The sequence below is a fragment of the Coloeus monedula genome, assembly GCF_965178545.1.
Source record: "Coloeus monedula genome assembly, chromosome: 9".
In the NCBI taxonomy this organism is placed as follows: Eukaryota; Metazoa; Chordata; class Aves; order Passeriformes; family Corvidae; genus Coloeus; species Coloeus monedula.
Window position 1 is genome coordinate 6,883,716 of NC_138789.1, and position 23,174 is coordinate 6,906,889.

Below are 23,174 nucleotides of genomic sequence, written 5' to 3' on the forward strand. Positions count from 1 at the left end.
GAAATAAATCTGAGTATGTCCTTTATTCTTTGCTGTTTTGAATGCAACTTATGAGCCTGCTAAAAAATACCTCATTTGACTCTCTTCAGAGTGGATGTGCTCTGGTTGCTATACTGTGGTTTTATGGGTGATAATTTAATGATTTGGTGCCATGGCTGCTTCATGCTCAGGTTCAATTACACTTTTTTTATCTTTTTTTAACCTCCTTCCTGAGACTGCCCCTAAAAAGTGATGCTATGAGCTGCCTGGTAACATTGTTGGAAGGAGCGAATCACTTCTGTGAGTGGGAATTACATCAAGTCGGTTGTGTTCCAGCAGTGTGGCGGTGAAATCCCACCAGTCCAGCAGTGAAATCCCACCAGTCCCTGAATGCTAAAGAAATTTGTCTAGCCAGTGACAATAATAGCTTTATTTCCTCTTCTATAGTGTATTCAATTTTTTTTCCCCCTCAAAATATGTGGTAGAAATGACCTCTGTAGTTGCATAATGAAACCAAAGGGCCCCTTGTCATTGCTGTCTTTGAGAGTGAAGCAATCTCCATCAACCCCCCTCCTCCATAGCTTGCTAAGGGAAGAAAGCAGTCTGGTTGAGATGGAAGATTGATCCTTGTGCAACTGTTAAGATCCAGAAAAATGTGGTTTCCTAACCTTTTTCAGCTAAGCTCTTGGCCTTTCCTAAAAAGTCTGTTGGCTGACAAAGTTACAGTGATCTGGTCTGTGTATAGAATTTGAATTCAGAAACTAATGGCTAAACCGTAAGGGGAAAATCTGTTCTGTTTATTGAAGAATTTACAAGTACCCTTCCTATAGACTTATTTTTCCTCCTTTCTCTTTTCTTCCACTAAGTGATTCCTTGTATTTATCTCGTTCTGTGAACTACCTGTAAAATGTTTTATTTAAACATGTCCCACTTTTCTTATTACGATGACAGACATTAGAGATTTGTTTTGTTTGTTTAAAAATATCTGATTATCATTGCTGTTTTTTTCCTATTTTACTGATGATGTCTAAAAACTAAAAAGAGTATATAATGGACTGAAAGGACTTAACAGGGGAAGGAGTTGCTTCAGTAATTATTTTGGTATTTACTGGTTCCAGCAGCAATCTGTCACAAGCCGTGCTGTTATGTTGCCATGTCTTATATGTTTGTCCTCTGCATCACAATGTCCTTTTTTTTCTAAAAGTGCTCTGTTTTACCAAAAGCAGGAAAATTGATTTTAAGTAGTTTCACGGTGCCTTTAGATGATTATTATTTCCAGAGCTCTGCTGTAGCATTCTAAGATACTTTTAAGTACTCCATGTAATTATTAAACAAGCACCTGTCCTGTAAAGTCTCTTGTCTAAAACAATTACCAAGTAATTTTTGATCCCAAAGGATTTTTAATTTAAAATGCAGTGTGCATGATACAGAGTAGTAAAATGCTAGTTTTACAATGTGGTGCTCTTTGTTCTAGGAATGTTTACAAGGATTACCGTTTCCTTGAGCTAGCCTGTGACTCCCAAGAGGAGGTGGATAGCTGGAAGGCATCTCTGCTACGAGCCGGTGTCTATCCTGATAAATCCTCAGTAAGTTAAACAGCTCACTAGTTTGCCAGTAGCTGCTCTGTTTGAGTCAGAAAAAACAACTGAATCATCTGGGAAAACACAGTGTCTGCAGATATCTCAAGAAAGAGCAGCCTTTTCATTGTACGAGTCTGTGGTAATTTCGAAATACTCATAATGAAATATTTTAAGACCAATTTGTGCGTCAAACCTCAATGTAGAAAAACCCAAGCAACCACAAACCAAACCTTCCAACATGTTTTTCATTGGATCCGTGTAGTAAAAGCATTGAGCAATTTGGGGTTTCCTGAGCTTCATTGTTTCTATTAATGTTTTTTAAGGTAAAGATGTGCTTTGAAGAGTTTATTCCCTCAAGCTCTGTATTACAGAACTGACAGAAGCATTCCAGGCAATCATGTGTATTTATTTTACTAATTCACTGCATGATTTTTTTGTGTATGAAACACATGCTAAACCCTTCCAAAAGCAGTTTTACTCAGCTAATCATCATGTGGAGCAAATTGAACAGGATACAATAAAAAAGCGTCTATTAATTTACTAGAAATGACAGAAAGTTGGGAAACAGAATATGTCCAGCTACTATTTAATACTTTTGGACCTAGATACCTTGATATTTTACATCAAGTAAAGCTTTGAGGAGATATATCCAAAGAGAAGGCTGACTAGCAAAAATACCTGTCATTTGAGCTTTTGAAAGTTTCTGTAAGGCACAGCTCACCTGTCTGCAGTGAGTGCTGGATTCCTTCAGCAGAAGATCCACTCTGAGAAATGATGCTTTGCTTCTGATGAATTTGCTTTTCTCCCTGATTGTTTTCCATGGGAAGGCCAGGTTCCTTGAGTCCAGGGTCTTGTGCTGTCTTCTCTCTTCATCTTTTTCTTCCCTTCTGGTTGCGATGCCTGCATGGCGTCCAGTACAATTCTGTCTGCATCTCCTCCAGGAGCTATTCACACAAACAAGCTCAGCTTCTTCTCTTCATACAAAGTTTCAAGGCTACCATAAAAAGATAAATAAGAAATTCTTGTGCTGCTGGATTCTCCATTTATTATAGAAATAAACAGTGATGATAATAATGATGATGGTTTTTTTAGAGAATAGTGCAAATATTCATTTAGCAGGAGACCTACCAGGTATCTGAGACTTTAAAAAGTAAAAAGCAATGTTGGTGACTTTTCAGTATGTTGCCTGTTCCAGTAGATCCGTTCCTACCTAAGAATATCAGAAGTCACTTAACGAAGATTTGTTATGAGAAGTTACCTAATTAATTACTAGGACCAATGTATTGTATTGCTTTGGTTTTTTCTTGCTTAGGTTTTAATGATGATTTTACAAAAGGCTATTGATGCCTCTGGTTTAATCTTGTATTCTGTGACGGTTTTATCATATTGGTATATCTGGTACTTTATCCTTAAACAAGACAGACTAGTTGGATTTCTGAACTTCTCTTCTGTCTTCCTGTCTGTCCCTTCCCCCTAAAAATACTTGGTATTCAAAATACATTTACAAAGAATTCTTGATTTTGTTTAAAATTGGTCTGTCAAAAGAGTCTTAGATGCAAGACGAGGGACTTCCTTGAAAGAAATAGAAAGGAGTCAAAATACAGTTCTCCTTTGAGCTGGAATTATCTTTACATTATAAAAAGAGTAAATATTATTGTTCCAAGTGCCTGTAGTTTGAAATTTGCGCAGTAGTTTATCAAGCTGTTCCGGAAAGATGCTCAGTGCTAGTCTAGGCCTCCAAAACTTTATTCCTAAAGGACTAGAGGTCCAAATGTGGGCTGTGAGTCTGCTGTTAAGAGTTCTGAATTTTGCAAAGTAAAATCTCCAAGGCCCCAGGTACTTTGGAAGATCCAGTGGATCCTAAATAAAAATGAGCAGCATTTCATTAAAATCCTGTGCATGTTTCACACCTTCCTCTGAAATTATAGAGAGTTAAAATAGTTTTAGAGACACCCGCCAGTCTTTTATTCTCCTTTAAAGATTCAGAGGCCATGTTTTTAAGTAGGAGGGACGGCCAGGAAATGGCAGCAGCTTGAGGTTACTTCAGTGCTTCCCCCCAGCTTTGTGATCCCAGAATTAAAAAGGTAAAGAGGTGCCTTAGCCCCTTCCCAGGCCGACCTTCTCGCTCTCTTTCATGCGTGAAGCACAGCTGGGCACTCTTGAGTATCCAGGGCTTTGGCACCAACAGTAGAAAAATTGCTGCTTAGAAATGAAAACTAGACAAATAGTGCTGTGAAGCTGGAGCACTGCAGCGGGGGCTGGCCTGCTCCCTGCAGCTGCCGGAGTGTGTGTGAGCCGGGAACGGGAGAGTGCAGCCGATGCCTTCATGAGCAGCTCTGATCACCCACAAGGACACCGGGGTAACACCCACGGCCACTGCCCTGAGCTGGGGCAGGAAAAGTAGGAATCTGGCACTGATTAAAGAGATCTGTTCTGAATTCTCACCAAGGGCAAATCTCTCAACTAAGAATATTCCTTTTGCTGTTGATTTTTTTTTTTAGTAGAGCTACATAAAATTGTTTGATTACAGTGGTAGTGGGGCTCAGTACTTGCTGCCACTAACATGGAGTCTCTGCTGCTCATTTGATCCTGTAAGCTAAGTCCAAGGTTCTAGATTTATAATTTTTCTTTTTGCCTAAGCAAATCTCATTAATATTTTAAAGGCCATATATCATCCCCTTCTTCCATTTCCTTGCTAATTTTGCTTGTCTTCCCTGGCCCTCCATACATGGGGATGCACAGAGTGAATATGTTCACATATTCACTGTCCCATGAACTATGTCCAATGAGCCCTCAGCATTGCTCTATGAGCCCCTAAATTCTTTGCAGTGTGCCAAGTCACCTCCTTCCTGCAATCCATTTGCTTTTGTCAGGACACAGGCTTTGACAGCCACCCAGATAGCAATGAATCAGTGTTTTTATTTTTCCAACCCATATGCAAGTCAGCTTGCTTGATATAAATCATACTGTGGTCAGTTCACTTTGAAATGGGATATCCATTTACCAGCTGACTTTACTGCTGGCTTTCTGGACTGATGCATCCAAAACCCTCCTTTTTTTGTTAAAAAGTGACTACAACATTGTGACTAACCTTTCCAGACTGTATTTCTCAACTGTAGGCTGGTGTTTATTTTGGCTGGCTTCCCACTGTATAATATACACTGTTCATGCCAGCTCATGGCAAAACTCACAATTAAACCAAAATAATAGCACAGATGTTTGTCGTAACTTGCTCTGCACACTTTACCTTGCTAGCACCACCCATTCCTTCTCCCCCCACGTCCCCCAATGCCATCTCCTCATTATTTTTATTACTAATCTAAAAGTTCAATATTTGCTTTATAAAAAGCCTTGGATCTTGAAACTTTCCATTCACTGGCAAGTTGTAGGGAATGGCTGTCATGGAAGGCTCAGCAGACATGTTTAGTGGGTTGCTTTGCGTACTGGAAGTTCAGTGTTACCAACACATGAAAATCCCTCTGGCTGCCATCCCATCCCTAGATCACTTCAGGCCTCATTTTCTTCTCTCTTGTATTTGTATCCACTGGCTTCCCAGGAGCTGCTCTTGATTTACGCTGAAGGAAGCGAAAGCAGGATCAGAATGTTTATGTAGTGAGGAAAACAGCTTTGCTGAACGTTTCAAGTCCTTTGCGAATGTCCTGTGTTCCCCTGGAAGCTGTCTAACTACAGGATTCAGTGAATGTTCCCTGAGTCAGTTCCTCATTTGGTTTGAGCCATTTCCAGAACTGTACAAGTTAGGCTGAATGCATGTAAAATAAATGTAACTAATATTTCTTTTTTCCCCCTCTTTCTTCTGTGCTGCATCCTTCAAAGGGGAGCAACAAAGTAAGTTGTTTGTCCTTTTACAAAATCCTTTTGTATCCTGTCTGAAGGACTTTGTAATGAAAATTAGTTTGTCTTTCAGCTCACACAGCTATTGCTTGCATGCTCTTAACAGAAAAATGTGATTAAAACTGGGGGTGCAAAAGTGTCTTCGAGAAAAATTATTACTGACTCTTTGTTTTAATTTTGGGGAAGGAGAACTGTTAAGTGTTGCTGAGTTGTTTTTAAGGAGATTCAGTAAGAATGATACTATGAAAGTATTGGGCCCAAAGATTATGAAGGTATAGTAATAAAGACCTTCTGAGGAAAGGCTACTACAGCCTGATGAAACTCATTACAGCTGGATTTTTTGACCATACATCAAAGCTTGTATTAATGGGCAGTTATAAAAACCCAGCACTAAAGTCTTAAATAACAGATTTGCTGGCGTTGTTGGCTAAGCTGAACTAGATCAGTGTACTGGCTTTGAAGGTGCCTTAAAATGGATGGAGGAGGGTGGGGTCAACATTTGACTTGGCTTCTAGACCCTTGATGTGTTCCAGCTGGACAGCAGCAGAAGGGTGTGGGGTGTGGAGAGGGAGAACTGAAATATGCGTGGTAGGGTTTTTTTTTTGAAACTAAGCAGCACATAAAAAGACAGTTTTGCTGATTTTGATCTGATAAACTAATAATCATGCAGTTCCCAGGGTTAGTACTTTTTAATGCCATTTTTACTGAGCTTAAGAATGGAAATTGTACATCTCACACTTTGGAATAAGATGCAGAGAGAGTTTGTCATACCTCAGAAAGGAGTTATACAGCTTTTGTGCCTTTTTTCCCCCCACTTTCCTGTTTTGGTATATTAACCCTTAGGAAGATAAACCTAAAGCATCAAAAGATGCTTCACAGCAAACATTGGAAGTAGTCTTTGAAATATTGCCTGTATTATCCTTTGGGAGCTGGAAGCATTTCTGGGGTATTTGAGAAAGACCCAGGTGGGTTTTAAAGGCTTTGAAGGTTGGGGAATTTTATCTGCTTGTAATTTTTGTATTTTTAACCAGTTTTTCACCACTCCTGTCTCCACAGTTGCTAGGCTCAGAAGCACCAAAAATATTGTGTTTTGTTGGCCTGCCAGAGAAAAGGTGCTCTTAGTGTTGGGTGGGGAGGGTTTAAGAGAATTGGTGTATTGATGGCATGGAGAGAGGGATTTTACATAGGAGGTGGTGTGAAATGTAAATGTTAACTGTGTACACTAAAATGTCAAGGTAGTGTTTATAATGCTTCTTTACGACATGCTGACTTAACACTTTGCTGCTGCAGTGGATGCTGGTCTGATCTCAGAGGAGACAGCTTAGACTGTAGGTGCTCTGTTAAGGGAAATGGGGATAGATGGGACACCACTGAGCTCTTGGGGCTGGCACAAACTGAGTCTGGAGGTTAGGAGTTGCATGGACCAGCTCTGTTCTCCAGAGCTGTGAGCTGTGGGGCACCCCAGGAAGGTCAGGACCAGAAGTATCTGACAGCTTTATGCAGCATACCCATGAGCAGGTAGAGAAGCCTGGGGGATGTGAGGATTTGGGAGCTCTTAACTCTTCTTTCACTCTGAGCCAAGGACAGTTCTTGCTGTAGGTTCAAAAACATTCTCCATCTGGCCTGGGTTCCCAGCCAGAAGATAACTCCAAAAGAAATCTCCAGGAAGCCATCCTAATCTTTCTCTTTGACCCAGTTCCTTGTAAGGATTCTCATATCATCTCTGTGTCCCCCTTCTCTTTCACACAGGTCATTCCTGCTGGAGTCTGGAGATCACATTATCCCAGTTAGACAGATAGAACTAACCTACAGCTGCCTGCAGAAGGTCAAACCCCACAGTCTTCTTGAGATTTCTGTACCTAGCAGAGTTGGAAAATGACATGGATAAACCTGAGAGGTGACCAGAGAGTTTGTGAGAAGGGGTCAGGGAGAAGAGAGGAATGGCAGAGTAAGAATGATGACAGTGTCTCAAAGCTTCTAATGCAACTTTATGCTGAAAAGCTGCATAATCCTTCCTTACTGTCCTGGCACAGATTTCCTGGGTTGCTACCAGAGCTGTAACCCTCCTCCAGTGCTGCCCAGTGTGGCATTCATACACTGCATCCTGTCACATGTGCAGATGTCAAGATGCTGTACTCACCCATCCGTTCACACTGTGGCTGCCTTTATACCACTACCTTTAGCTTTGCACTCTTGGATTTACAAAAGTAAAAATAAACATTGGAGTAATGAGTTCCTAAGAAAAAGGGGGAGGAAGGGAAGTGAAGAGGGTTTATAATCGTCAGCAGACTACTAATCATTTTTATTTTTACTTTTTATTGTTGCACAATCATTACTGTAAGTGAGATTTCTCACATGGTTAAAGATAAATATATCTTCAAAAGCTTTGTTGGATAAAATCTGTAAAAGGGTCGTGTAGAATGAGGTAATGGAGACCTACCTCATTCAGCAAGCACATGTTGGCAAGCTGCATTTTGCTAATATTAACGCTGAACTCCACAGCCTTGCATGGGGAAAGAGTGCAGAATTGTCCAGAGTTGTGCAGAGCGCTGTAGCTTCAGTCCAGCTGCTGAAGACAGAGGAGCTGAGAGCTTCTGACTGTCTTAATTCACCACTGTGGATTTGCTGCTTACCCTATGCATCTTCTTTACCCCCATTTAAAAAACAAATCTCCTTGAAACAGCCCTCCAGATGCTGCTGTTTAAGAACAACATCAAAACCTGAACCATTCTCACAGAGTCCATCTCCATATGCTTCTGATGAAGTTAAAATATTAGATAGATGCTGGGTCCTTAGGAAATTTTGATTCTGAATCCCTAGGCACTCATTCAATAAAACAGCAGCAAGAGAAAAACCTCAAAACCTTGAAGTGCCACTTCTTAATATAAAAAGTCACCTCTCCTTTGTCATTATTAAGCTCTGAGTTAGCCAATAATTTCTCCTTGATTCAAAGTACCAAACACTCCAATGCTGAGCTCAGACTTGAGAGACTTTGACTTGGAAAATCCAAATCTCTTCAAATTACTTTTTGCAGATAGTGACTACATATTTCTTGCCTTTAATTGTTTTGCTTTGCTCTGCTTGCTGATACCCTTTACAGAATGTGTAGAACTGAAGAATATAAACTCCATATTCACATCTCAGTGGAGTTGCACAGTTCAGATAATGCTGCACATGCAAATAGTCACTGAATATAAAGTCAGTGTAATTTAGTTTGAATTTTCTCTTAGGAAAAATAGAATCCCTTTTGAAAAGGAAAGGAAAATACTCTTCCTGTCAGGCCAGTTTGCCTGTTGGTCCTTAAAATACTTCTTGGTGACATATTAATGGCTTAAATTAAAGTCTTTCTTTTCTCTCCCGCTTTTTTTTTTTAATTTTTATTTAAAGGGGAGTTAGTGTTACTAAGCCCAGATTCCAGATCAGCTACTTCATTAAGGAGTCCAGATGTCCTCCTGTCTCTTGAGACAGTCCTGGAAAATGGGAACATAGTGAAGTCAGGATACTCATTCTCCCTCCATATATGACAACAGTTCATGTGTTTTGTGCTTGGCTATTGCCATGTAAATGCAGATGTAGTGCCAGAAGCTGTAGGTGTCTTGCACTGGAATAAAGCTCTGGTGCTTTCTTTTCAAGTCTGGCCATGTTTCTGAAGGGGCTTCAGTTTCCTCCCAGACATAATTCTGTTACTGGCTGTGGTGATGCTCTGCAAGTGCCCCAGCCAGATTCAGACTGGAAGTGAGTGGTTCTGCTCTGGGATTGCTCAAGTCCCTGCTTGGGACAAGTCCCTAAAGTAGAAAAAGTAAAGACTTGTTTGGGTTTGTTGAAAAGCAAACTGCTGATATGTCAGAGGGCAAAACAGTGTAGTCAGAAGTGTAAACTCTGCATTTACTGAGTTTACTTTTTTAAGCTAGTATATTTTAGAAAAGGAAGGCATTGAATTCTAGGAAAAGAAGAATTCACTTCAGTTGTGACTAAAGGTGGCTTCAAGCCAAGTAGGTTTAAAAATAACTTTAAAATTAAGTGTTAATTTATTTTTTTTCAAGTGGAAAAATGCCATAATTTTATAGACAGTGTTTCAGTCATTGGATTGGATGAATTGGATTTTACAAGGAAGTCCCGGTGTAAAAGAGCAGCCCAAGGGGGTGAGGGTGCATGCGCACACACGCCGGGTCAAAAGCAGTCCAAAAGACAGGGAGGAAAGGAAATGGCAGGCTGTTTTCCAGTCCCTTTCTCACTGCCTCACTGCTTCAAGGATATGAAAACACATTTCAGATGAAAGCTATCTTCTGCTTCTCCTAAATATTTACTACTTCAAACAAAAACTAGATGAAACCTTGTTCCCCAAATGTTCCCCAAGAAACAGGGCAGCCCTGGTTCATATTCCTGTAAGAGTCAAATAACTGCTGGCACAAGAGAGTTAAAAATGTACAGGGAGAAGAGATTCACAGGATTGCATCAGTTGCACTGAGTGTAAGATGCAGGCTGACGGACTGAGTGATTTCAAAACCAGTCCCGGTGAAGCTGCTGATCGGGGTCGGAGGTTCAATAGCTGTCACAGGGTTTTACGTTTCTGCTCTTAACTGGGGCTGCTGACATTAAGCAAACTCCAGGAAATTTAGAAACGAGCAAACATTTTTTATTTCTGTTATGTATTTATGGTGGGCTCTTTACTGTACTTTTGGCAAAGATCTGCATATTGAAAATATTTTTAAATTGTTCATTTTTTATGGGGCAGCTAGTTTTTGCACCATTTCCTCTCTGATGAGGGATTTTGATGAAACTCTGCAGAAAGGTGAAAGCTCTCTGGCTGTGAAGTTTCAGGTCATGGAGCATGAATGTTAGCCCCATTCTGGACATTCAGTGCCCTGGGGAAGGCAGTGAAGGTGGCCAACCTCTTAGGATGCTTTCTCAGACGTGGTCAATGAGCACTGAGAGTGGGCTGGCAGAGAGGGAAATGCTTCTGGGCTGTGCTGCACCAGCCTCAACCACAAAGGTTCTTTGGAGCCCAGGCTGATCCCTGCAGCTGGAGTCCCTGTGTCTCCAGGTCTTGGAATAGTTGTAGTCAGGAAGGGCAGGTTGCTCCTTTAGCATACGAGATCACCCACAAGGGGGACTGAACAGAGGGGGAAACACATAACTTTCACAAGGTCTTGGGACAATCCTGAAATATCTTCTTTGTCTTCCAAGTCAGTAATTGCACAAAAGCTGAATAGTAATTAGGAGTAAATAAAAATTTGAAACTTTTTTTTTTCTGCCAAAAACGTCACCAGGCTCACTCTTCCATAGCATGTACAGTGTAACAGGAAATGTCGTCTTTGGATGTGAGGATGGAGGGCAGCTGGTGAACAGCCAGATACTCTTTTTTTTCTCATTTAGAAGGGGAAACAAGATCAGGAGAATCTGAATGTTGCTTTCCCTGACTCTGTTTTGGACTAAAATGAAGATACGCAGTGTCTACTCTGACACATCCTGGGTTTCCTTAACCTTCTCTACCTATCTTTTTTATGGAGATAGGTTTATAATTATTTTCCATGTGCTGAGTCAGAATCAAGGCCCATGTTATGGGTATAAATTCCTCCATTCTGGAGCTGCATTCTCCACTTACATAATTCTCCTTCCATGATGCCATGTGTTCCTGTTCTGTGGTCACACCTCGGCTCCTGTTTCCCAGCTCCATTGTGGCCTTTGACTGATGTCTTCCCTGTTCTTCTCTGTTTGGTGTATGACACTTGATATATCAAGTGTGCCAGTTTTGGAGAATGGTGATTTCCCACAGGGAAGAGCTGTCTATGGACATGCTGAGGTGTCTGATCAATGCAGTTTTTTTGGTGACTTTCATACCTTTGTTTCTGAAGCCCCTGTTCTGCAGCAGAGAAACAAGTGATCTCACTCTGTTTCCTTTATATTCTTCTCTTTGAAACTCAACTTCTGCTCTTCCTCTTCTCTAAGCATGTTATTTATAATTAAAAGAGAGAATTATGTGCCATTGTATGTGCTACTAAGTTCAAATGACATGTCACATTATTAAGGTAGGTATGAGCTCATGGGTGGGTGGGTACAAAATTACCAAGAGCTGTAACACACAGTGTCAGGCCCCTATCAGACCCTTTAGTAGCAGATACTCAAACTTTCTGGTTGCATTTGTAGCACCATATTGTCTTGACCTATTCAACAGCTGGGGTTTCTAAACTGGGTGGCAGCAAACCTAAGGGCATTTAGGGAAATCAAGTAAAGAAACCAACCCGGAGCATGGAAGATAAAGTCCATGAGAAAAATTAGTCTTGTGCAATGTAATTTGGTGTTCAGTTGTAGTTTGGTTTAATACTGTTTGATTTTCACATCTAGATATTCTTCCAGTAGAAGCAAGAACCTTCTTCTAGTGAACAGAAGCCTTTCCAGTCACAGGCCAGCTGTCCCTAACTGTGTTTTGCTGGCACTGTATACAAGTATGTAGTCGTTCGTGACCATGGTCTGGAAACAACTGCTGTACCGTATTTCTAAATTATAGTTATTAAAGGTTATCTGGCTGATTCAGACAGCAAATTCTCAGAATTACTGTGAGATTGTGCTTAGCTCTCCTAAGGATTGACCTTAGCTCTGCTTAGCTTAGCTTTTATCCAGTTTTGCAGCTGCATACAGGGCAGGGTATCCTCAAAAAGCTCAACTTCTCTTTCAGATCACCTGTGGCCCAAGATGTGGCTGCAAACACTCAAGAGATGTGTTCATGCCAGCTCTGTGCACCAAGGAGCTCTATGGGCAGAGTTCCTTGCTGTTCCTCAGCTGAGGGCTTTGACACAGGTCATGGTCTGTGTCATGAGAACAAAATGCAGCATTGTCTGCAGTCCTTAACACCACTTGTGTTGCCCTTGGTGTGGTGAAAATCAAGGCTCTTGCTTTAGGAAACTTCACCTTCAGTTGTCTTTATAGTTTGAAAATATCAATTTCCTCTTTGTTATACACTGCTCTGCAGAAAATGCCTCTTAATGTCATGGGTGAATGTGTATGCTCAGAAGTGGTTTAATTTCAGCCAGTCTGGATCATGGACAGGCTGGAAGATGGGCATGGTGAAGGCAATGGCATCACTACCAGAGAGAGAGAATTTCAGCTGTTGTGAGTGGGTGTGTTGTTCTTAGTGTTGCATGACTTAGGGGCCTGTTTGGGTTTTGTCAGTGCTTTTTGCAGTCTGATTAGTGTTCTGCTAAAATAAAGTTCTCCTTTCGTAGAACCAATCCTGGCTTTGTCTGATTGGGCTGTGATTTCTGCCCAATGTCCTATTTCTTTTATTGAGTTCCATCGTCTTTGTACAGTTTCTTTTGTAAGCCCCAGCATGATGCCTTTCCAGCAGCTGGTTTTAATATTGTGAATAGATACTATTTGTCCTGAAGTTGCTGTTGCAGACTAGGATCCCATTTTACAAACTGCGAGTAAGAACATGGTTCCTGGAAGTCCAAGAATGACATGAAAGAATCAATGAACTATTGCAGGACAGTGTTGTTTATTAAAGGTTTGTCACTAGCCACTGAATACTTCTAGAAACAGGGTTTTGGGGCAAACTACCTGTTCAGGCACTGGTCTGACTAGCAAAGGACATTTATTCTTTAAAAATACCTTACCCCAACGTCTTTTGAGTATGCAGTAATTTCTTTCAGAGCCTGTCTTTTAAATATAAAGGGGATGAATCCTCCTGTTGTGATTATTTCCCAGATCCTCTTCAATTCTTCTCTGAAATTTGACACTTGTTCATTTGAGTCCATCCTTACATGGTAGAACCACCTCAGCTTCGAGTATGATTGAAAATTGCTCAAGAGCATGTATTGGGTCAGTTGTTCAAGTGATAAAACATCAGTAATCCTTGTGAAGAATGCATATGAAGTTCTGCCTCCTTTTGTTTCAAAGGACTGTACCCAAGACTGAGTGGGTGTGTATTTTCCAAGAACCCTGGTTAGTGTCTTTGTTCAGGGACACTGGATGGGCTTCCTTTAGCGTATACAACCATCAACATTTTCCCATCAAAATTCTGGTCTTTTCTGATGGGTTCGCACTGGGGAATTGCGTTTTTAGGAGTCTGTTTGGAATAATCCATGATTATTCCTTCCAAGTTTGGATCTCTCAGCTGAAAACTACTTCACTCTCTCTTCATTGACAGTGGGTCCCTGGATGTGCCAGGTTCTTAGGTAATTGTCTTTGGGCAATAAAGCAAGGGAACTCAAATTTCTGGTGGAGTACTTAAATACACATCTTTTCTCTAGTGAGGCTCTCAGTGTGACCTGTTCCTCTCTCATGCATTGCCGGGTTTTCAGGAAAAGTCTTCCTGTCTATGCTCCTTTTAGTTGAATCTTCCATTTGGGACATTGGAATGGTTTACTTGGCCTAAAAGATGCTCCCTTTTTAAAGGAGTTCCTTATATCTTATTTGCAGCTGCTCATGCTTCTTCAGTGTTGGTGGCCTTTAGAATGATGTTTCATAACTTTTTATAAAACATGTTTCATCATATAGACAAGAGCACTAAGGTATAGTCACAAATACCTGAAAGATTGTCACAAATGCCCCATTCCTTCCAAATTCAACCCGACAATGGAAAATTACAGTTCAAATATTGGTGATGCTACTGCTTTTGTTGCTGAGCATTTTGGTAAAAACACTGCTTTTCTATGGTAACTTCTCAGCCCCTTGGGAATGACTATTCAATGCTTTCAACCTTCCGGTTTTTTCTTGACAAGTTTCTGGCTATATCCTGGAAAGTTTCTGGAGCCTGCTATGGCTCTACAGCAGCTGAGAATATGGGGAACAGCATAAGCTAAAACATGTTCTATTCAGTATGTAAAGGGATAACTTTAGGCAGGGGAGGTTTCCAGTGAAAAATAAAATGTCCATGTTCACACTTAGGCTAAAAACTCATCAGAGAGCGAGATAAAATTGCTAAGAAGTTGCTCCCAGGTTCCCATTCAGTCCTCTTGGATATCTGCAAACACTACGTGATTTTGCTACAGCACATAATCTCTGCTTGACACAGAATGTTTTTGTTAATATTTCTACCTGGAACTTCCAGCAGGAGAGTTTTTTAGTCAGTCCAAGTTCAGGCATCACTGTGTTCAGATCTGGTCATTTGTTGGGAAACCACTGTAATTTCTCATATTTTTATGAATTTACTGAGTTTAAAGTCTCTTGCTGGAAGATATGCTTAAAAACATATAACATACTTCCAAAATGTGCTAATAAAAAAAAGAGAGAGAAGAAAGAAAATAAAAGGAAAAAACCTCTCCGTAGCCAAAGAAGTTATAAATTGCAAAGCATATCCGTCCCTTCTTTGGACAGAGAACTATTCCTTGCCCAGCCTGCTGAGTGTCTGATAACATGTTCCAGAGAGGCCATGCATGCATCGACCTTTTCACTCTGTGTCTTTGGATGTAGTGTGGCAGGATATTTGAAGCCGTAACATTTCGTTTTAAAAGTGCAGAAGGCATCGAAATTCAGGCATTTATTTATCTTGAGAGTGCACCTGCATATAGTCAACAGAGGAGCACTCTCCAGTGCTGTAACAGAAAGCATTTTTTTCCCACTTTCTCCCAGTTTGCATTAGACATGTCACACAAGAGCTGGAATATGAGGCAGACTTAGAAGCAGCCACAGCAGTTCTTACTGGGTTTTGGGCTTCCCAAAAGGATCTGTGCTCAGTAGGTCGTTCTTCTGCCAAAGGTTTTATCATGCGGACTGAACAGTGTAACAGAACAGACAGCACCATCTTCATGTGTTTTTAGACATGTTATTTACTGGGGTTTCCCTGAAGAAAGCTTGGGGATTCTTTCCTTATGAGTCACTAACGAAGTGATTGTTTTTATATAAACTTTCCTTCAGCTGGTTGGAGTTGGAACACAGTGTCTTGTGCTCTTTTGGGGTCTGACTTTCCTCTTAATTTCTTTTAATAGTTGTTCCTGCAGCCAACAGGATGGTTTGAACGTCCTGGCCTTCCCCCACACACTCTCTGAGTTCCATAGTCTTGAAAATCACTGTTCTGGCCAGCAGACGTGCTGGTGGCAATCACTGTAATTCCACTTCTCAGCTTTCTACCTTGTGCTGCCTTTTCAACTCTGTACCTTCCTTGCGGCTTAGGGGGAATGTGCTGTTGACATTACCCAAACTGGAGTTTGCATTTCGTATGCTGAAATGAAAACACAATTTAAAAAAACATTGATAGTTGACTTCAGTGGCATAAATGTTAAAAGCTGTAAAGTGCTGTGTTTCCATAATGGAAATCACTAGAGCTGGAGAGACACATCCCTTCTCTTGCATACGCCTGAATCCTTTCCCACCCTCTCTCAGTGGCTGCAGCACAGTGGTGCAGAGTCATTTTTAATTACCTCCCTCCACAGCTTTTGAGTTCAAGCCCAGCTGATGGCGCCAGGGGCTGAACCACAAGGAGATCTCCAGGCAAGTCCTGCTTGTGTCAGCTGCCTCACCAGGCAGATGCTGTACAGCCTACTACACTTCCTTGTGGGGTTTTTTTTATTACATTTTACATTTTTGAGCCTGAGACAGGAGCTATGTTAAATCTACTAACTCTGTAATGTGCCCGCACATGGGAAATTCTAGGTTACGGTCACCAGGTTCTCTTCTGTTCCCTGACCTCACCTCAAATATTTATACCCTGTGTGTACCTGTATGTACTTACATGGATGTTTGACTTAACAGGTAACATATTCTGTATTTACAGGTTTGTTAGGATGCAGGGCATTATTTTAACCCAAGAAGTATGCAGAATTCTACGAGTCTTTTTCATAACCCAAGATTGGATTTCTTTATTTTTACAGGAACAGGAATGGTTTAGCTGGAATGAAAATGTTCATTCCACTGCATTATTAGCTACAGGCAATCTTCAGTTGAAGCCTAGCCCATTTTTCAATGGACTCTAGTAGTTTGGTCATTAATCAACATGTAGGATGAATTCCTGGGGCTGAGAGAGCTTGTCCTGTAATTTAAGATGAACTTTACTTTCAGATTTTTCTTGTGAAGGGAAGGTAGTCAGAAAACAAATTATATTTTTAAGAGTTCACCTCTTTCTCACCCCTTTTTACCATTCCCCTTCTGATAAACACCCCAAAACTGTTCATTAGATGGATATGGAGTTTTAGCTGGAGTAGCAGATCCTCAAGTGTGTAATTTGATCCTCCAATAAACCTAAAGCAACCTTCTGTTAGATGAGACTAATCTCTGACGTGGTCACTGTCTCAAGTGTCCTTAATACTGATAGTCCAGTCCAACTTGCTTTCATCACTTTAAATGTTAATTTTAGGGTCTTGCATAAAGTTTTTCCTTCCCTCCTCCATTACATGGAAGCTGTAACCAGCAGTCCACGGGAGCATCAAGATCTGTAGTCAGCTATTTACCCACCTTTTCAGCTGCCTGCTCTTTTCACACAAGGTGAAAACTCAGAGGACTGATCCTGCAGTTGGGAGACAGTAATGGGAAAATCACACTTCAAAAAGCAGGAATTGTTTCCTTACACTGCTTCTCTAGTCTGACCAGGCTCCCTAAATTGCTCTGCACACACCTGTGGAACATGCACTGCTTCTCCAGCCACATGAAGAAAGTGCTCAAACAATCGTCTCCTTGCCCAGTAGCTTAAGAGAAGTCTTCTCCAAAGGCCATATTTCTTCTTTTTCCAGCTCCACTAAGCAGCAGAAGCAGCTTTGGGTGGATCACTGAGTGCATGGGAGTTTTTGGAGACCACTATCCAAATACCTTCACTCTTTCCTTCCATATATACTCCCCAGCTTAATGTGAGAGCTGATGCAGAGCCCTTTCCAGCTCGAAGGCAGGGGAGTATGGTTTGGAACATGGACAAGGATCTTGTGGGGGAGGAAGGAAGAGAGCAGTATAGTTCATATAAGAGTCAGAGTTCTTCCAATTTAACTGTCCAGGGCTCTCAAATGCTGCACTGCTCTACCCAGCAGAGGCTGAAAAGCAGTTTCAATGCAATGAAAATAAAATATTCTTGTTCTCAACATGCAGTTTCATTTGACTCTTAAGGAAAGAGTGCAGCAGTCCTGGGAACAGGGGAAGTGTCAAGTGTTACCTGTCACCACAAGTCTTGTGGCCTCCTCTGTCAGTGACCAGACCAGATCTCACCAGTCCTGTACAAACATTGTTGCCTCTATTGGACATGCATTGCTCAGAACAGAGACTACCAGCATGTGTGCTCTTTCCATGGCCATATCATAGCAGTGTCTTGGAATCATCTGATGCTTAGTTGGATGTGCCTGGGCTTTCCTTTCCGTTGTTATTGCCAGCTGATGAGCTCCTGGTCCTGTGCAGCAGCTGTCATTAGTCTGTCAGCATATAGCTATTATTTGATCCTGTTTGTGTTTTTACAATCCTTGAAGTTAACCGTGTCTTCCAAGACAGTGTTCAATCTCCCATTGTGTTGACACTACCTCACAATTTTGTCTTATGGGTAGAATCAAATTTAACTGGCAAGTTTATGCTATTTTATTTCAGTAAGACCAATCCATTCAACACTTTGATGATTAAACCCTTCAAGGCTGCTAGTTCTTCTTTCCACATTAAATGAATCCTTCAAGGCTGCTAGTTTTCCTTCTCACATTATAACTTATTTATCTGTTAGAGAGTTGTTTTACTGCACTATTCTTTCATTAATACTCATCTTTATAAGCTTATTTGCCAGTCTCCTAAGGGTATCACTTTGCTGAACCAAAGATCTGTCAAGTTTTCTTTAGTCAGAAAAATCAGTTAACTTACTGAGTTTGGCATGCTCTGCCATCGTTCTTTCTTTTTTTTTTTTTTTTTTTTCATTTTTTTAAAAGTCTCTCTTTAGAAGCATGTTCAAAAGCCTTGCATACAGTTGTGGTTTGACTAACAAGCCTGTACTTGCATCAATTTTCTTCTCATTTTGTTGAGTCTGGGTGCTGCACTCGCTGTTCCACAGACCCAAGTAGCATGCTGATACCTCCATGCTGTGATTCTGCACCCATTCCATTAATTAATAATGCTGCTGCATTACTGGGAGCTGGTGACTGGATATGGGTGGATATCCACGATAATTTTAGGAGATGCTGCAGGTTTTTTTGGTTTTTGGTTTTTTGGGTTTTTTTTTGAGGGTAGCAATTTATTCCCTCACTGCTTCCCTTCACACCTCCTGCCCTGGTTAGGAGAGAATGATGATTCTGCAATAAGGTTTTTTCACGTGAGGCAGCTGGTGCAAGAATTCTGTGAAAGTGTGGTCTGAGGAACCCAATGGAAATCATCCTATCAAATAGGAAGCTTCAGGGTTGATGGCTCAGGTTTTCTCTTGCTCTGGTCTGGATGACAGAAGACTGCCCATGACAGCCAGTAATTCACGCTCCTGTGACACATCATTTTTCCTTTGACATTATCAGTAAAACTGCACTCTGAAATACAGCCTGTGATTGCAGATCTTTCTTCGTGCCTCCTTTGCTGCTTCCCTGGTCACTGACTGGTTTTTGTTTTCAGTCTTTCCTTTTTATACTGGTTCAGTTCCTCTTCCTTTTCCAGCTCTTCCAAATACACAGCCACATTCCCTCAGGCGAGTGGATCTGTTAGTCATGTTTCCCTCAGCCTTCACTTTCTTCAGCAGTGGTTCATGTGAACCTTGGATCACATCCTCGTAGATTTTCTTGCCACTAACCCGTGCCCCTGCACTCACGCATCATATCTGTGTGTGGGTGAAAAGAAGTACATGCTTTTGTAGGCTTCTGAATTGAAGTTGTGCTAGTTCATGCTGAGGTAGGTGTCTGTCTAATTCTAGACAGTCTTAGGCACAAATAAGAATTGTTTAATGTGCAATACGTAATTATCAATTGAAAAATCTGCACGCTCTCAGATGCCTTGTCAACACTTCGCGTCTCAAAATGTGCAGTATCCAGCAGCTGTGGTGTTAACCTTTGCTAGGCCATGCTGAACATGTGAAAAATCAGTAATTTTTGTGTTTGCATGGGATCTTTGTTTGCTGTGATTAATGGTCCACTAACAGTGTCCAGTGCAAGTTCAGTGCAATGTACAAAGTGTCTTTGATGCCAGACATTCTACAGTGCTGTGCAGAAACCAAAGTTAATAGTTGTAAGCCTGAGAAGACTGGAATGTTTTCAATTTACTTTAAAACAAATGACTTTATTGTGCCATTCTCACATGGGAGTAAATTCTGCAGCCTTAGTGCCACATTAGACAAAACTTTTTACCTGCTGGTTTCTGTTTATACTGAGAGAAAAGAAATTAACCTCAGTTAGGAGTTGGGGGGAATAGGCCAGGACTATTAAACTCGTTGGGAATTTTGGCTGGGGTTTTGCTGGGAGCAGAGTGCGATGCAGGAGTACAGGATGTAGCTGAAGGATGATTTGTGGTGCAGTGTGGAGTTAAGGAATTCTTTGTGCCCAAAAATCAAACTCGTGAAGGGCACCTGTAGGAAAAGCATTAAAACTGGTTTTGCCACTCCAGAAATATAAGGAAGCAGTTGTTGTAGTCATAAGTAAATGCCAGTGGATACTGGGAAAAAGATTCCTAGTGATTGTGGTTGGGGATGGATTGGGCCCTATTCCTGAAAGGAGCAATTCCCATGTAAGTAATGGGTGTGTGTCTCCATACAGGAATGACAGCTCTTGACCTCAAGGAGAGAAAATGTCCCTGAATGCAGACCACATTCTCTTGTAAAGATTTTCAGACTGAGACAGGGAAGTTCTGAAAGATTTAGACTTTAATGCTTATAGGATGGGCTAATACCATGAATTTGTAAAAATACGGAATGTGTGCAAAATGCCTAAGTAGGAACATGGATCCATTCAGCATTGCTGCAAGTGGGAGACCCTCTCGTGATAATAAGTGCATTGTGATCCTCTGGTAGATAAAATGCACAACCCACTCCAGTGACTCCTTTTGACTGAAACACAAGTGTACATTAATTACTAACAGAACCAAGAACACCGGATTTTTTTTTTTTAACTGCTCGCTTGGCCTTTTTTGTACTAAACTTTTTTTTTACAAGGCTTTTGTTTTGTGCTTGTTACATGGTTTTATGGCTTTATAAATTCATAAGCAATCAAGAAAAGGATTTGAGTTTTGCTTTGACTAGTTTTTGCTTTTACTTTCATTAGTATTTTATGTTATGCATCACTGCATGGAAATCCAAATGGAAAAAAATTATAGGTTTAAATGATGCTCAGGTAAATACAATTGCAAAAATTGGACAAATAAGTCCCCTCACCTGAAAATAGTTTTAGACCCTGTTGCCTTTCTCTGATTTTTCTAACCTGCATCTGGTCTCTTCCAAAATAGCAGCTCCTCTGTGTGCAGTGGCTACCCATAAAACCTTACGTCAGTTAGAAAATGAACAATGTAAATGCTGCAAATCATTTTGCAGTGTCCTCAGAGCCCTGAAGCCTTTGTTGCCACTTGTTTGGCCAGTAGAGAAAGATACACCTAAATGTGATGCAGAATGTGGACGGGGAAAAGACTGTGAGAGTTATTTCCTCTTTGACTTGTGAGGCAGGGAAAGTCTTTCACCTTGGTTTCTTCTCATTGTGTTGCCTTTTTCCTATTAAAAAAAAAGGTATATATTGATCATTACTGAAAAGAAACCAATACATATATAGCAGGTGACAGCTTTTACTCATCCTGCTGCTGCAAGTCAAACCTGAGATTAGGAGTGGTACTCTCAGTGCTGGGAAGCCTGTGGGGGCAAAGGCAGGGCCAGTCCTTCCCAGATGATGTCTGTGTGTGGTTTATGTCCATGAGCAGAACAATGATTTTGGTGCAAGTCTGGATTTTCCAAACAGTCAAAAATGTATTTCAGGATTTGTTCTGGAGTCCTTTTCCTGTGGTGGGGAACTGTGGAAGAGAGGACAGGGTGGCTGTTGTTTAAAGCTGAGTGTTCCTGGGCAGCAGCTCTCCGTCCTGCTCCAGCAGCAGGTGCCCAGCTGCCCTCTTTAGATGGGAAACATGGCTGTGCTGGGGAAATATCACCAAGCTGAGGCTGTATTGGGTTTCCAGACTGGGTAGAGTAAGGAGCAATTATGTGCTTTTGCCTAAGATTCCTCAAACTCTCCCTTAACCCACTTGCTTCCTGGCCATCTGGAAAGGCAAGCCTCTCACTTGCAGAATGTCTTGGGAAAAGAGAGGAGGAGGGAACATGCTGGGCTGGAAGCGTCTCATCCCTTTTATCTCCCAAATGCCTGTCTACAGTAGGGAAATAACCTGTGCTTAAAGGTGGCTCCCCGGGGCGCCCCACTTTGGCAGGCAGACTGGTAGGGAACACATGGCTCTGAAGCCAGAGGGCGTCTCAAATGAAATGACACTTCAGTCTTGCCATGAAGGTCTTAATAATCCATGAGTTTTAATACGGCCATAAGACTATAAATTCAGGGATTTTGACCTCAAAGTCTTTGAGTATGTTTAAAAATAGCTCACCCATCCTCATTTTATCACTTCATATACTCTGACACAATTTTGGAACCTGCCTCCATCCCATCTAGCAGGGGAACACTATAATTAAGAATCAGTTTTGAAAGGCTGTTCTCTCTTAGCTTAAGGCAGAATAAGGCTTTATGTATTTTGCAGGAGATTATAAACAATTCATCGGCTAAAATTAGCAGTAAAAAGGGAGCCCCAGCTCTTTCCTGCCCTGTGGTTTGTACCACAAAGACTTAGTGTTTTTAAATCATGACAGAGCTCTCTAAAAACCTTGAAAGCATATTATGTATGTGTCACTTTGGCTCAGTTAGGAATAGTCTCACCTCCAAGCCAGAAGGCCATGGGTTCAAATTCCATGCCCGCTCTTGGATTTAGCTGTCTCCCAGTAATTTCATTGCAGAAAACATTTAGAACCACAGGGAAAGAAGAGGGAAACTTCTGTGTCTGTGAACTTCTCCACTGTGAGACATTCAGTCCTTGGGATGATAGGTTAAACCACAGCTCTTCCCACCCAGCTTTGCTCAGCAGGCACAAACCCTGGAACAGGGGAGGGGGAGCCCTAGTGGGGGTGGCAGTTTCTTCTCTTCTTGATACAAGCAGTTATAATCCTTAGGATGCTGTGTGAGCTACTGCTCCTCGTCATGCTGCCACGAGAACAGGGTTTCCTTGGCATTGGTGTGAAGAGCTGCAAAGTGAGAGACCTCAAATGAGTCTTGACTCTACCTTTTGCTGCTGATCAGTGACAGAAGGGGCAAAAAGAGTAAATCCTTGTGAACTGAAAATGCCCAAGGTCATTAAAAAAAGTTAAATTGCAGAAATAACCTACTGAAGTGCCAAGTTAGGGTTGTTTGTGGCAACAGCAAAGCCAGGTGATCTTAACTGCAAAGGTAAGCTCTGTGTGGTCACAGTCCTAATCACTGATGTCCTTTACCTTCCCCACAAAGAGCAGGTCAGAGTGACTTAAGCTTTAAATGTTATCGTTTCATTGTGGTTTGTGCCAACAAGAATGTGGTCTTATATCATGAAGTGTTTATGTTTGTTGCTTACAGACATGTGTATTAACTTACCAAAATCTCACCGTCTCTTGAATAAAATTTATTTTTAGGAGGAAAAAAAATCTTTCATTTTCTGCTCCTTTTATAGAATACATAGAAGGGGTTTGTCATAGTTATACAAAATGGAAGCTGTGTCATAAATGTTATGGTACAGCATAGTTGCTCACAATTCATTTCTACCCTGAAAATAATTTTACCCAATAATTTTCAATTTCTGTTCTTGTGGCATGAATCCAAAATGCTCCTCAGTGGATGATTTTCTTTTGTTTAG

The 23,174-nt window shown here is 41.2% G+C and overlaps 1 protein-coding gene across 3 annotated transcripts in view; it reads left to right on the top strand.

Annotated features, from left to right (window-relative positions):
- Positions 1 to 23,174, top strand: part of DNM3 (dynamin 3) — a gene marked incomplete at both ends in the record, with an annotated part of 172,709 nt that overhangs the window by 116,066 nt on the left and 33,469 nt on the right. For all 3 annotated transcript variants that reach the window (XM_082286863.1, XM_082286862.1, XM_082286861.1), the window contains one exon: positions 1,454 to 1,565. In XM_082286863.1, coding sequence (XP_082142989.1) covers positions 1,454 to 1,565 — 112 coding nt within the window. The remainder of the gene's footprint in view (positions 1 to 1,453; positions 1,566 to 23,174) is intronic.